The sequence below is a fragment of the Hemitrygon akajei genome, chromosome 3, assembly GCF_048418815.1.
Source record: "Hemitrygon akajei chromosome 3, sHemAka1.3, whole genome shotgun sequence".
NCBI classification, from domain to species: domain Eukaryota; kingdom Metazoa; phylum Chordata; class Chondrichthyes; order Myliobatiformes; family Dasyatidae; genus Hemitrygon; species Hemitrygon akajei.
The window spans coordinates 54,618,475-54,633,738 of NC_133126.1; the positions used below are offsets into that span (position 1 = coordinate 54,618,475).

Here is a 15,264-nt window from a genome sequence, read left to right on the forward strand (position 1 = left end):
ATGGCTTAGAGCTTTCTGTTTTGATATATGGCTTTGTCAAATAAAACCACAGAATCTGATTTCAATTCACCAGCAAAAATCACAGAATTTCATAATGACTTGATTTGACTTAAATTTAACTTGATTTCAAATCAGTCAAATATTAATGGCAGAACATTCATTGATTGATGTAATTTATTCCCAATAAATGCGAGGTGTAAGGAAAGCAGGGGTAGGACATATATAGTAAACAGTTGGGTGCTGGTGGGATCTGGTTCAGGTCCATTATTGCCTGAAAGTGGTAACAATGGCAATTTTTGGGATTTATTATCATGCAGGACTGTGGCTGAATAATTGAGTTAATTTAAAACAAAGATCAACAGATTTCTGAATTCTAAGGGAATCAAGATAAATGCTAATCAGCCAGAAATCAGCCAGAAGAAAATCAGCCAGAATCCTGGTTAATGGTGTCATATGCTGAATGGATAGCTCTTGGTCATGTTTCATAGGAAGACTTTTAGTCTTAGTCATGAGTTGTACAGCACAGAAACAGGCTCATGCCAACTTTTTGCCACATCTATACTAATCTCATTTGTTTGAAATGGTATGTATCCTTCTATACCTTGCCTGTTTAATTGTCTGTCTATATGCCTCTGAAACATAGCAATTGTGTGATTCCACTACCCCTGCTGGCAGCGTGCTGCAGATGTCAAACACTCTCTCACGCCCCTTTTAAAGTTCCTTCCCTTCATCTTAAAGTTATGCTGTCTAGTTTTTGATGCCTGTATCATGAGGAGAAAGAAAAAGATTCTGAATGTTGATCCCATCTTTGCCTCTTATAGTTTAATTTACTTCTATCAGATCACTTCGCATCCTCCTTCACACCAGGCAAAATAAATAACCTATCCTTTTTCTCACCATTACTGAAGTCCTGCAATTCAGGGAAAATTTTGGCTAATCTTTCTCTTGTGCAGCCACATCTCTTCTATTTATATACTGATCAATATTGCATCAATATTGAAATTTCTTAAATGGAAGATTTGCATTCTTGTAAAATTTTTTCTTGATGCTTTGAAATCCATTGGCTACATGTCTGTTCTGGGTGACTATCTATTATAAACTAGTGGTAACTTGTAATTGTGAAAATGGAAGCTATGCAAAAATTATCTGAGCATTTTTAAAAATTCCAAATAATGATGGTTATAATGTTTAATAATGCAGGAATGAAAGGATTTTGGTTGTTTGCAGAATCATAATGCCACTTTTAATAGTCATATTTAAAAGTTGCCAATCAACTTCACTCCATGAAATTCTCTGTTATATATGAGTTATAACTTGCTATATTGATAATGCAATGTAAGGAGTAAGCATCATCTAGAAGATTAAAACCATGGATATACATTAAATCTTTGAATCCCCAAAGTTTGGAATACACTATTTTTTTGGAATATTTCAGAGCAATGATATTGTACTTTATAAAAGCAAGAACAATGAGGTGAAAGAGTTGATGCAGGATTGAAATAGCAAGTGACTGGAAACTCATGCCCTAATTGCAGACAGACGTGTTAAGCAGTCAATCAAATACAATTAATATTGCTGTTATGAAATTCAAGGCATTATTTTCTTGGGCTAACACATTTATAGTTTTGAAGAAGAATTAAAGTAAATAAGCACTTAAATTCTGCATTTAATTTCAGCTTATCAGAGTCGTCCTGGTGCATTTGGCATGGGGAACTCACTACAGACCCCAGCGCCTCGCAAGTCTGCCCCTGTGCCAATGTCTAAGGATGTTCAGGTTCAACAGAAGAAGAAGTCTGCTGTTCAAAAATCCAAAGCAAATGCAAATATTTCCACAGCTGGACAAGGTAATAGTGAAAGAATTATTGTAAAAAACAATGTCTGATTAAGTTTAAAACATAATTTTGGTAGTATCAAATTACATTTTTGTGGATGGGACAAGTCCAAGAAGTAATATTGTTTGATGGCATTGAAGGACAGATATATAACATAAACTGTTTTTGAGTCTAGTAGTCCTGATGTGGATGCTACATAGCCTTCTCCCTAATGGGCGTGGGGCAATAAGTCCATGAGCAGGTTGGATAGGATCTTTCATGATTTTACTGGTCCTTTTTCTGGGACCTTTCTGTATACATGTCCTTGAAAGGCGAGTAGGCTGGTACCAGTGGTGTGTTGGACAGTTTTAATTATCCACCGTAGTGCAGTTTCTGTACCATACAGTGATGCAGCATGTTAGGATGCTCTATATTGTACATCTGTAGAAAGTCATGAGTTTCGATGTGTGTCGTCTGTCTCTCTTCAGACTCCTCAGAAAGTAGAGGCATTGGTGACTTTTCATGATTGTGCCATGTGATTGTGTGAGATGTGCACTCCCAGGAGTATGAAATGGTTTGCAGTTTCCACTGCTGTTCTGCCGATGATAAAAGAGGTATGATTGGTGTGAGTACTCCTGAAGTCAAGAACCATCTCATTTGTCATGTTGACATAAAGGAAGAGATTATTTGCTTGGCACCAGGTCTTGAACTCTTCCACTTCCTCTTTGTAGTGTCTTATTTTTGTTGGTGATGAGCCCCACCGCTGTTGTGTCATCGTGATTACTCAGGTGTTCGACTGTGCAGTCATGTGTGAGCAGAGTTTACAGCAGTGGGCTCAGCTCACTGCCCTGGGGGGGGGGGGCACCTGTGTTGAGGATGATTGGGAGGGAGGAACAGTTGTGCATCTTGACTGTCTGAGGTCTGTTAGTTAGGAAGTCCAACACCCGGTTGGACAGTGGTGTATTTAGACCAAGGAGTAGGAGTTTACGCACCTGCTTGCTGTAAATGTCCTGAATAAAGGGAAATTCACATCCATAGATGCGCTGGGCTGACCTTGGTGAACAATGTCGAAAGCCGAACTGACATCTAGAAACAGCATTCTGAATTAAATGTCCTTGTTTTCTCGGTGTGTTAGGGCCAGGTGCATGATAGACGCTATGGCAGAGATATCTGTCATAGAGCGGTTCTGTCAGTAGGCATATTGGCGAGTGTCCAACATGGCAGTAATGGAATTTTTGATACGTGCTATTGCTAGCCATTCAAAGCATTTCATGTTGATTGATGTCAGTGTTACTGGGCAGCAGACGTTTAGTTCTGAAGGTGTAGAGTACTTTGGTCACTGATTTGTAGCATGTAGGGACAGCAGCCTGGATGAGTGAATTGTTGAAGCAGTCAGTATGTTGGTGTACACATTCCCTGAGTACTCGGCCTGGCTGCCTTATGGGGGTTGACTCTTTGCTGAGTCCTTCTCATGTCTACTGCTGTTACAGACAGTGGCTGCTCACCTGGGAGGGGGTAGCTTTTGTGGATGGTGTTGTGCTGCATATCTTGAAGTATGCATAAATGTTCTTTAGAGTGTTAGGGAGGGAGTTGTCACTGGTGCACTCAACACTTTTTCCTTGTGTGGTCAGCTAAGGTTGAGCAATGTCAATATTCCACTGTTAATAAATCTCAGATTAATCTGGAACAAATTCTTTGTTGGAATCATCATTAGTGAAACCATAATCAAGATAACTTAATATAGATATATTTTTGTTATGTTTTGACATGGCATTTTGGTGTAGCTAGCTTGGTTATTAAGGCATTGCTGTATGGTGAAAAAAGCTCAACAGCACATCTTTCACTTCGGAAGACTGAAGAAATTTGGCATCAGTCCCCAAATCGTCAGGACTTTCTATAGGGCATCAACAAAAGCATCATGACTGGCTATGTCATCACCTGGTATGGGAACTGTACTACCTCAATTACAGGTCACTGCAGAGAGTGGTGTGGCCAGCCCAGCGCATCTGTGGATGTGAATTTTCCTATATTCAGGACATTTCCAGCAGCTGATGCGTAAAAAGGGCCCAGAGGATCATCAAAGAGCCACCCGAACCACAAACTGTTTCAGCTGCTACCGTTTGGCAAACTGTACTGCAGCATTAAGGCCAGGACTAACAGGCTCTTTCACCAGGCTATCAGATTTATCAATACACATTAATCTGATTGCATATCTGACTGTACATACATGTATACAAAACAATTATGTATACAATCTCCCACATTTCCCCTCTTTATTGCTTGTACATTACGAAAGAGACATAACATAAAGATTTTTACTGGCTTGGATATAAGAATATATAAATAAAATAAAAAAAATTGGAAAGTAGTTCAAACTCAACTGCATTACAGCTGCATTGGAGCCACAAATGGGATCCCTTTCTTCTCTAAAAGAAATTAGTACCAATATAGGATTTTGTAATTGTCATCATGACTGACATTTTTGCAATTGCAACTTTTTTTTAAAATTCAAATTTACAGCACTCAGGGAGAGATTTGAATCCATGTCACCAGATCAGGCCTCCAGATTATTAAACCTATTGCCAGCTGGTCAATACTTTCCTACCTCTTCAGCTTCTTAAAATAACTGCTTTAAAAAATCCTGAGTGCTAAAGAGATCAAAACCAAAACCTCCATTTTTTTTCACTCTGAGTTGTAAATTAAGAGTTCTGGTTTAAGAGGCGCTGGTGAAGTCCTCTATTATTCTTTATTAATAACACTTTTGCTGGTAAGCAATCACTGCAAACCATGGAGAGGCAGAGATGAGATGAGCGAGTGTGAGACGGAATTGAGGCAAGGTCGAGGCTGAATCGAGCCGACCAGAGGTGAGGCAGAGTCAAGGTGAGTGAAGGTGAAGCCATCCACTAAAACAGAGAGTGAAGAAAGACCCAAGGTTTGATCAATTTAAGGTCTAGGCTGATTTGGAAAGGTCAAGTATGGGCTGAAACGTGGCGACGAGGTCCAGGTCCAGAGTGTATTGGTGCACCAGGCCCCAGGTTCTACAGCAAGGAACAATCTGATGTTTGGACGATTTAAGTGCCAGGCCAGATTGAAAAGGTAGGGTATCGGGACCAGAGGCAAGGATTGGGCCGGTACTGTTCGCTGCTCTGCAACATTTACTCCGCTGTGGTCTGCTCCAGTTGCAGGGATGCCTAGCTTCTGTCTGTAGACTCATTTTCATTCTGAATACTATTTGCTTACTTTTATTTGTACATTTGTTTTCTCTCTCTCTCTCTGCATTGGTTGTTTGACCATCATTTTTATAATGGGTTCTATTGTGTTTCTTTGTGTCTGCCTGTAAGGAGATGAATCTCAAGGTAGTATAATATATACATAATTTGATAATAAATGTACTTTGAACGTAAATTTGAGCTGCTTAACTAGCATTGCCTTCAATTACTTTTAAATTTCCTCAACCTAAACATCAGAAAGATCAAAACTACTGTCTTTGGTCTCTGCAATGTGTTCTAAATTATCTATGGCTTTTTCTTATCTTGCTGAAACTAGCTTGTCAATCTTAGTAACATGTTCAATCCAAAATATAGTTACAGATTTTACAATATTTCAGACACAAAAGTCCTTTTATGCAACAGCATGCTTTTTCATTTCTCATCTTTTCCTACCACTATTCTTAATAACAATTAACTTATATTAGTCTCCAGTACACAGCACATTAAAATTAAAATTTGTTAATTTTTAAAAATCCTTCAAAGACCTTGTTTCTTCATCCTTGTAACTTTCATTTAGGAGACAATGACCCTTGCTTGGACTCTGCCATTATGACTCTGATCTCTTGGCTGGGTTCACCCTCCTGAAGGATGCTATCACATCAGCTTCAGAGACTGAAATAACAGGCTCAGTGGAGGCTGTGGGGGTTTGTGAAGGTTCTTCCATGTTTTGGTGGTCAAAGCAAGCTTAGAAGGCTTATCTGGAAGTGAAGTCTTGTTGACACCTAAGTTGCTTGGTTTCAATTTGTAGGAGTAATAGCATTTAAGCCCTGCCACAACTGTCGAGCATACTTCAGTGATTCAAGTTTAGTCCAGAATTGCCACTTCACTCATCAGATGGCTTTCCAGAGATTGTACCTCTACCTCTTGTATCTTACTTGGTCACCAGACCTGAATGCCACTGATGTGGTCCTCAGCAGATTAGAGATCACATGGTTCATCCAGGGCTTCTGGTTGGGGAAGATTCTGAATGATTTTGTGGAGAATACTCATCTCTGACTGTATTTATAATGTCCATGACTACCATGCTCTATTCATTCAGATACTTTGATCAGTCCTTGAACACGACAAAGTCTGCCGATTTGAAGCAATCCCATAGCCACTCCTCTGCCTCCTGCGACCACCTCTTCAATGTCCTTACCTCTGAAGCCTTGCTGTTTAGCCCCTGCTTGTATGCGGGTTGGAGAAGGACAGCCAAGTGATCAGATTTCCTGAAATACAGTCTGGGCATGGAGCAGTAGGCATTCCTTATTGTAGTATAGCAGTGGTCAAGTGTGTTAGCATCCCTGGTGCTGCAGGTTATATGCTGATAGTAATTGAGAGATTTCTTCAAACAAACCTGATTGAAGTCCTAGAATATGATTTGAAATGCCTTGGTGGACTGCTTCTTGTTTGGTGATGGCAGCAGTCAATATTTCCAGTATCTAATTACCGTTGGCTTTTGGCAGTATGTAAACTGTGATCAGGATCATGGAGGAGAACACGCTTGGAAAGTAGAAAGGTTGGCACTTAATGTTCCAGGTCAGGGAAACAAAAGTATGACAAAATCGCCACATCCGAGCACCATGGACAATTTATCATGAAACACAGAGCCCACATTTTGCCTTCTCCAAATCAGCAGTTCGGTTCACCTTGTGTATCGACAAATTCTGAGGTCTGATCACCAAATATGGCATGTTCAGAGTGAGCTATGTCTGGTAAAAACAGAACACAGCAATTCCTTATTTCCCTCCAATATAGCAATCTTGCTCTTAGGTTCTCAATCTTGTTCTCAGTGACTGTATGTTTGCTAGCAAGATGCTGGGTAGGGAGGGTCTCATCCCTCTGTGTTTCCACCTGGCTTGGAGGCTACCCCTTCTCCCTCTCTTATGGCCATAGAGAAATACCTTTTTCCTCTCAAGGGCCTTACTGAAGTCCATGTAGATAACATACACTGCCCTCCTCAAAAAGTTGAATGAAATTCATAGTTTGATAGACAAGATCTGCACCACATAAATGATGCTGACTATAGCTAATAGGCCCATGTTTTTCCAAATGTGAGTACATCCTTTCCCTATGAATTCTTTCAAATAGCTTCTCTACCACTGATGTCAGGCCCATTGGCTTATAATTTCCTTACTTATTTGTATTTTCTTTAAACATTGGCTACTCTCTAGTACCCTGGGTCCTCGCCTGTGGCTAGAGAGGATACAGAGATCTTTGTCAAGGACCCAGCATTCTCCTCTCTTGCCTCTCATTACCATGAGGTAGATCTCATTAGACCCTTGGGACTTACCCATCTCGATGTTCTTCAGTAGGCTGAACACCACCTCCTTCTTGATCTCAACATGTCCTAGATTATTAGTATAGCCCACACTGATCTCACAATCTCCCATGTTGTTTTATTTCATGTCAGCTGCTTGTCCAGTCCATCACAAGAAGAAATTTGCATCAAAAACATTGCAAATGTTTGCTGACATACAAATATCCACAAACTCCTAACAAAGCATAGCTCCCGTTATTCCTTTTTCATGATTGCATTGATTTGAGCTCAGGATAGATCCTCTGAGATGTTGACATCCAAAGATTTGAAGCTACTCATTTTTCCACAGTTGACTCTTAAATGACCATCAATATTGACCTAAGTACAAAGTATATACAATAACCTCTCAGTTCTGTTTCATGTTTTTTTGTTGGATTAATTGGTGTTTGTTTAGTTTTTGCCACCCCTTATGATCCATGTTGAAACCTTTAAACTAGATTTCTATCAAATTTTTTTTGCCAATCCAATTTTGTGTTAAGATCTTTTGTAGTTTAACTGAAATGATTATCATCTTGTCTGTTCTATATGTAAATCACACTGTTAATGCATGTTTAAGATAATTTGTGTATTATGCATAGAAACATAGAAAATAGGTGCAGGAGTAGGCCCTTTGGCCCTTCGAGCCTGCACCGCCATTCAGTATGATCATGGCTGATCATCCAACTCAGAACCCTGTACCTGCTTTCTCTCCATACCCCCGATCCCTTTAGCCACAAGGGCCATGTCTAACTTCCTCTTAAATATAGCCAATGAACCGGCCTCAACTGTTTCCTGTGGCAGAGAATTCCACAGATTCACCACTCTCTGTGTGAAGAAGTTTTTCCTCATCTCGGTCCTAAAAGGCTTCCCCTTTATCCTTAAGCGGTGACCCCTCGTTCTGGACTCCCCCAACATCGGAAACAATCTTTCTGCATCTAGCCTGTCCAATCCCTTTAGAATTTTATACGTTTCAATAAGATCCCCCCTCAATATTCTAAATTCCAGCGAGTATAAGCCTAGTCGATCTAGTCTTCCTTCATATGAAAGTTCTGCCATCCCAGCAATCAATCTGGTGAACTTCTTTGTACTCCCTCTGTGGCAAGAATGTCTTTCCTCAGATTAGGGGACCAAAACTGCACACACTACTCCAGCTGTGGTCTCACCAAGGCCTTGTACAACTGCAGTAGAACCTCCCTGCTCCTGTATTCGAATCCTCTTGCTATGAATGCCAACATACCATTTGCCTTTTTCACCGCCTGCTGTACCTGCATGCCCACTTTCAATGACTGGAGTACAATGATACCCAGGTCTCGTTGCACCTTCCCTTTTTCTAATCGGCCACCATTCAGATAATAGTCTGTTTTCCTGTTCTTGCAACCAAAGTGGATAACCTCACATTTATCCACATTAAATTGCATCTGCCATGAATTTGCCCACTCACCTAACCTATCCAAGTCACCCTGCATCCTCTTAGCATCCTCTTCACAGTTAACACCGCCGCCCAGCTTTGTGTCATCTGCAAACTTGGAGATGCTGCATTTAATTCCCTCGTCTAAATCATTAATATATATTGTAAACAACTAGGGTCCCAGCACTGAGCCTTGCGGTACCCCACTAGTCACCGCCTGCCAATCTGAAAAGGTCCCGTTTATTTCCACTCTTTGCTTCCTGTTTGCCAACCAATTCTCTATCCACATCAATACCATACCCCCAATACCGTGTGCTTTAAGTTTGCACACTAATCTCCTGTGTGGGACCTTGTCAAAAGCCCTTTGAAAATCCAAATATACCACATCCACTGGTTCTCCCCTATCCACTCTACTAGTTACATCCTCAAAAAATTCTATAAGACTCATCAGACATGATTTCCTTTTCACAAATCCATGCTGACTTTGTCCGATGATTTCACCTCTTTCCAAATGTGCTGTTATCACATCTTTGATAACCGACTCTAGCATTTTCCCCACCACCGATGTCAGGCTAACAAAGAACCAATGACATTTTCTGTTCTTAAGAGAAGCAGAAGTATTTATTTCAATTATTCTTAAGTCTGCAGGCTGGAGAGAGGCCAATTTACCTTACTAGGTGTAGACCATAATATTTTCCCAATTGCACAAAAGAATGAATTACATATTAAGCATATCATACAGTGTCTTCATCTAAAGTATAGACATACAGTTACTGGCACAGAGCTAGTTGGGTACAGATGCGCTTCTGATCAGTTATACCTTTCTTCATTAATCCTCCATGGTAAGTCTTCTGAAAGTCCTCCAATTGTGGTCATATGAGCAGGCCTCCATTACTTAAGTATGTTACTGATTACATGGTACCATCCCTGTTATTTTCATTTGATCAACACACACACTGCTGAATCTTGTACCTCCCAATAGTTGTTAGAATGTCTCTGGCAAAAGATATTACAGCATGTTATTTGTCTTTTTGTTGTTTTTCCTATTGTATTATATGGACTCAACTCATGCCTATGGTTTTGGTTGAGATAGAGGTATCATTTGTTGTATCTGGTGTCTTATAACATTATCCTCGAGAGTTGCTGTTCCACCTTTTCAGTGAGCTACTGATCCCACAGTTGAGTTATTCCTTAGCCATGGAGATGGCCCTGGTTGTTGCAGTTGTGATCCTGTGTAGAGTATGGTACCTTGGGCCTACTAGTCAGGTACAGATTGATGTTACTGTTATCACTTCGGATTGTCATGGAAGGTATGTATTTGGCACTGTAAATATGTTGCCTTTGTTTTTTCAAATCTGCTGCTGCAGAAACTTTAAATAGTAAATCGAAGGCTTCTTGAACAGATAAATTAATATCCATGTTTATGCTCAATCTTAATTTAATTTCCCCCAACGTCAATCCCTGTCCCACCAGCATTTTCCAATTTCCCTCTTCAGTCCCCCATTTGTCACTTGTCATTTATATTTTTAAACAGAAAGAGGAATATTAAAGTGGGAATTGATTGATTGAACAGTACAAATTGTACTGTCATTAGAGGCTGCCACTGGGAAACCATTCTATTAGATAATGAGCTGTGGCTGATGTTCAGTAAAAATCTTCAGTGCATTGTGCCTGGGAAGTTAATTGCTGCAATGACAAATAGTTATATACAATGAAACACTCTAATCTGTCACCATCTTTCTGTTTTTTGGCATTATATAAAGATTGGATTTACAAATTCTCATTGCTATTTACATAACCTGTAACCACCTGTAACCTGTAAGTTCATCGAAAATTTTGCATCCCTTCTTCTAATTTGCAATAAGTCTTGTTCCAAATAAAAAACTGTGATCACTGACTTAATTCAGCAAATCAGCCCTGCTTTGGCAACATTTCAGTTTAAAAGTTGTCAAATTTGTTTCATATTTCTCCATGGCCTTACCTCTTCATTGCCCTATATCCTTCTCCAGTATTACAATCCTTTGACATGCTCCTTTAGTTGTGGTTTGTTGATATTCTCCTGTTTTTAATGGCTCCAACACTGGTAATCAAGGCTTCTGTATAGCCAAAACCTCCTCACTAGAATATCCTCCCCGATCTCTCGTTTAGGTCATATTCCTTAATATCTAGTTTGGCATTAATTTTGTTTAATTATGTTCCTACAAAATACCTCAGGATAAGTTCACAATATAAAGGGCACTATGGAGACTGTTGTCAACAATCAGATTTAATACACAACCCATTTATCACAGTATCACAGTGTGCTTACGGATATATAACTAAAAGTTATTTATTATAATCCCTCCATTTTAAGACATTTCATTACACTTGCATTATGATTTAGCAAGGCAAATGAGGGAGCTCCAAAATCATAGTTGATGACAGCTATGCACTCTCCCACCACATACTGTTATGTGTGCTAATTCACACCATATATTCCCATATCATTCCTATTCCTTCAAACATTCTTTTGGAAATGATGCTTGACAGGAGAAGCAGACTTAATGCTTCCCCTGGATTGGGTGTGGAACTATTGGTTATGCTTTCAAAATAAGATGTTAGTTATCGAAGATGGATTAGCATGAGCTTCACCATCTAAAGGAAAAGGACTCTCTAGAATTCTTCATCCAAGTGGACTGTGGAGGCTCAGATGCTCTGTATGATTTTAGATATTAAATATGTTAAGGAATATAGAGATAGTGCTGTACGCAGGTATTAAGGTATTACATGGCAGAGCAAGCACAAAGGACAATGACCTATACTGCTTCTGTTTCTTACATTCTTTTGTCAGAGTTGGTGCATAGTGAACAACTGGAGTTCTGACCCATGTAATAGGCTTCCATATTGAAGATGATTCCACCTTTGATAAAGTAAACTTATATTTAAATGTAGCAATAACTTTTCATCAAACTCATGATTTGTCTTGTGGCTTACAGCAGAGTTTGATGAGTCTTGTGTTCTGTTATCCATTACTACTAGAAGCATCCCTTGTGCGTTATATAACATGTAAGATCATATTTGTAAAAACATTTAAGACTAGCAGTCATCATTGTAGAATAATATGCACGATCAGGTACAGAATTCAGGAAACAGCTATCTCATTCGGTCTTTGTTGCTACAAGTGTTGTTCCAGCAATATTTCATTGAGAAATCTTACAACACATAAAAGATCAAGTTGAGATATAATTGCTCTTCAGGTTCTCTCCAAACAGGTCAGCATAAATGTATCTGTCCAAAATCCATCCGTGCAAATTTTAAATGGTGTGATATGTTACTTCTACAAATAACTGACCTGCACTGAAAATGAATTTTTTTTAAGTGTTGAATTTCATTGCTTCATATTTTAATAATTCTATTTCCCTTAATCCTATATTGCTAATTATTTTGCTTCCCATGCAAGATTTTAAGTTATAGTAAATATTCCACCTAATACTTTTCCTGGTTCAGACTGTGCCTGTTTCAGGTGTTGCGGATGGCTGGAGACATTTCATAATTTGAAGGCTCAGAAAGTCAAATTACTAAATTAATAATGGGATCTTGCTGAAATAGATCTCATGAATTACCAAAAATCTTGTAATTAGTATAAGAGGCTGGACAAAAAGCTACAGAAACTCCTTGGGCAACCGTAAATGAACTGGAAATTCAGCATAAGCTAATATTTTTTCTATTATTGCAGTGAGATAGCATTTCCTGCACTCTGTTTATTTTAATAGCATCTCACCGTTTTAATTGATAATTGATGATGACATTCAATGGCTTGCTAATCACCCCACCAAAATTCATTAATTACTCCTTTAATGTTCTGAATGCCTATGGAGGTAGTCTCAATTTCTTCTATCTTCAGTGTTCTTGTGCATTACCAATCCAAAATCAGATGATAAATATTGAACAGAATTTTCATTGTGTCATTGCTTTGTAAAAAAAAAAGGATGTCTTCTTGTATTTTCAGTAATTGTTAGTCTTTTTAGCTCAGATGATAGGTCTCTTGACATTACATCAGAAGCTCAGAGCGTTCTGAGCCCCTTTTACCACCTTTTCCTCCACTTGTCATTATGAAGAACTGTTTTATTGTTGGAAATGCCTTTCTATGTGATGTAAAGTTCTTTAATTTTGCTTGATTGGATAAAATTTAGAGTTTGTTGGTTGCTATGCTTATCAGCCCACAGTATTTAATTGGTTGAAATGCAGACTGGTGTGTTGTTAGGTCATGATGATTTTATTTAGTTTTCCAAAAATAGTACTATAATATTAAGTTCACAAGTGAAATATGTTTGTGTATGTTTACAGGATGGAAATGAGGGATAAGATATGAGTCAAGAGGTATGGAGATGAGAGACTACAGATGCTGGAAATCTGGAGCAACACCCAAAATGCTGGAGTAACTTAGCAGATCAGACAACATCTAAGAAGGGAAATAAACAGTTTCAAGCTGAGGCCCTTTATCAGGAAGGGTTTCATTCCCTCCATAGATGCTGCCTGACCTCCTGAATTCCTCTAGCACTTTGTATGAGTTATATCCACTAATGGTGTGCTTTGTTTTATTTATAGTTAATAATAGCCTGGAGATTATTGAGTGAACAGAGATCCTGTTTTTACGTCTAATGACTTCCTCATTAATGAAAGCAGTCACTGAATATTGTGTAATCAAAGTTGGAAATGAATCTTTTACTTTCCAAAATAGAGCTTCTGGAGATTACTTAAGCAAATGGTGTAACTTTTAACTGCAGTATCATTGTAGAGAATTTGATCACCCCATATACAGAATGACAGTTTGATTTATTGCACTGGTTTGCCAATTGCCATTCTGAGTTCCTTCATATTGGAAGGAACTATAAACACAATGTGAAAAAGTGAATTGATATTTTATCTGTAGTTTTTTTAATTGTGAACAATTCAATCAGATTCTTTGTACGTGTAAAGTTTGTTAATTGTATACTAGTTTATTAATTTCACTCACTTATTATTAAACAGGAGTTCTTCAGACTGTTCACTTCAAATCCAATCTACTTTCAGACCTTGCAATTAATTGTGTTCTTAAGGGTGCTAGCTCCAAATTTAGTAAGTAAATGTAAAACGCATTGCCTCTTAATATGTAAACTGTCTTTAGAGACCATGGTGACACAGTGAGATTTTGGCATGTCATCATGTAGCTGCCTGCATGAAAGGTAATGTCTATATTGGTATAAACTATTTGAATGCAAAATCTTCAAACTGAATAAAATCAGGATAATGCAGTTATTTTGCATGCTCCTTTTTAAAAGAAATGGTAACTTTATTTAGGGTATTTGATTTTTAAAAAACACACATTTCTACAGTAGCTTATTCATGTTTTTACTTGCAAAATTTAAGTCTCATGGGTGTGGTATATTCACCTGTGCATATTACTTGTCTGTACAGAGGTGTACCTGTTTATTACCTTCCAAAAGCAAAGGGTTGAATTTGTAATTAAACTGAGGATGCATACTTTGCTGACTTATGATCACTTTTTGGATACATATAGGGTGAAGGATTAGAATCAATGAATAATTAGACTCCAGCATAACTTTTGATAAGCTATACAGTTATTTGAAAAAAAACACAGACTTAACAAGGGGCTCTTAGTTCAAATTTCTTTATTTTTCAAGTTGTATAACTAACCAGTTGAATGGCTAGGGGATAGACTATATTTGTGATCCACTTGTTTGAAAGTCGTATGAAGAAACAAAATCATATTTTCTTTTGTCTTTTAGCAGTATGTCAGGGAGGTATGGAGGCACAATCACTAAGTTAATTCAAACTCCAAAATCCTAATAGTTTGGCATCTGGTTTACCTAGTTCTTACCAAGCCTAGTTTCCAAACTAGGACCAAAAAGGAGTATTAAGAAATGGGTGAAGCTGAAATCTTTAATGGCTATAGGAAAATTGCCATTTGGGTATCTAACTACACAGCTACAATTCTAAAGTTTTAAAATTTCAGAAATTCAAGAACCATTTGATAGATCTTTCCTTCATCCAGTATTTCAATATTAGTCGCTGCCTCGAGACTTGAAAACATCGGTGCATTGCTTTATTATTGTCACAGATGCAAAGCAAAGCTTCAGTGAAACTTCACTTTCACATGCCATCCATTGTCTCAAAACAGAGCTCAGGTTTCTTTTAAATCCTCTCAAACAAGTTAGTTGGCATTGAAAGACAAAACACTTTATTTAGCTTGCAACTACAGCAAAAATAAATCAAATAACAAATAATCACCATCACATGAAATGCCAGATCTTCAGAGGATGTTGGTGCAAATCAACTTGCAACTGTTATTATTTTGCATAAGGTTTGCAATTAAATTCATTTTTGAGGATATTTTCATTGAGAATTCCTTTTGAAATAAATACTGGATAAAGAAGATTTACTGCACCATTTTAAAGTCATTCACAAAATGAGTAAAATAGATATATTGTATACTTATCCCTTTACTGTTGCCATCTC

The 15,264-nt window shown here is 38.2% G+C and overlaps 1 protein-coding gene across 2 annotated transcripts in view; it reads left to right on the forward strand.

Annotated features, from left to right (window-relative positions):
- Positions 1–15,264, forward strand: part of kiaa0586 (KIAA0586 ortholog) — a 514,968-nt gene that overhangs the window by 47,229 nt on the left and 452,475 nt on the right. For both annotated transcript variants that reach the window (XM_073039936.1, XM_073039935.1), the window contains exon 8: positions 1,677–1,844. In XM_073039936.1, coding sequence (XP_072896037.1) covers positions 1,677–1,844 — 168 coding nt within the window. The remainder of the gene's footprint in view (positions 1–1,676; positions 1,845–15,264) is intronic.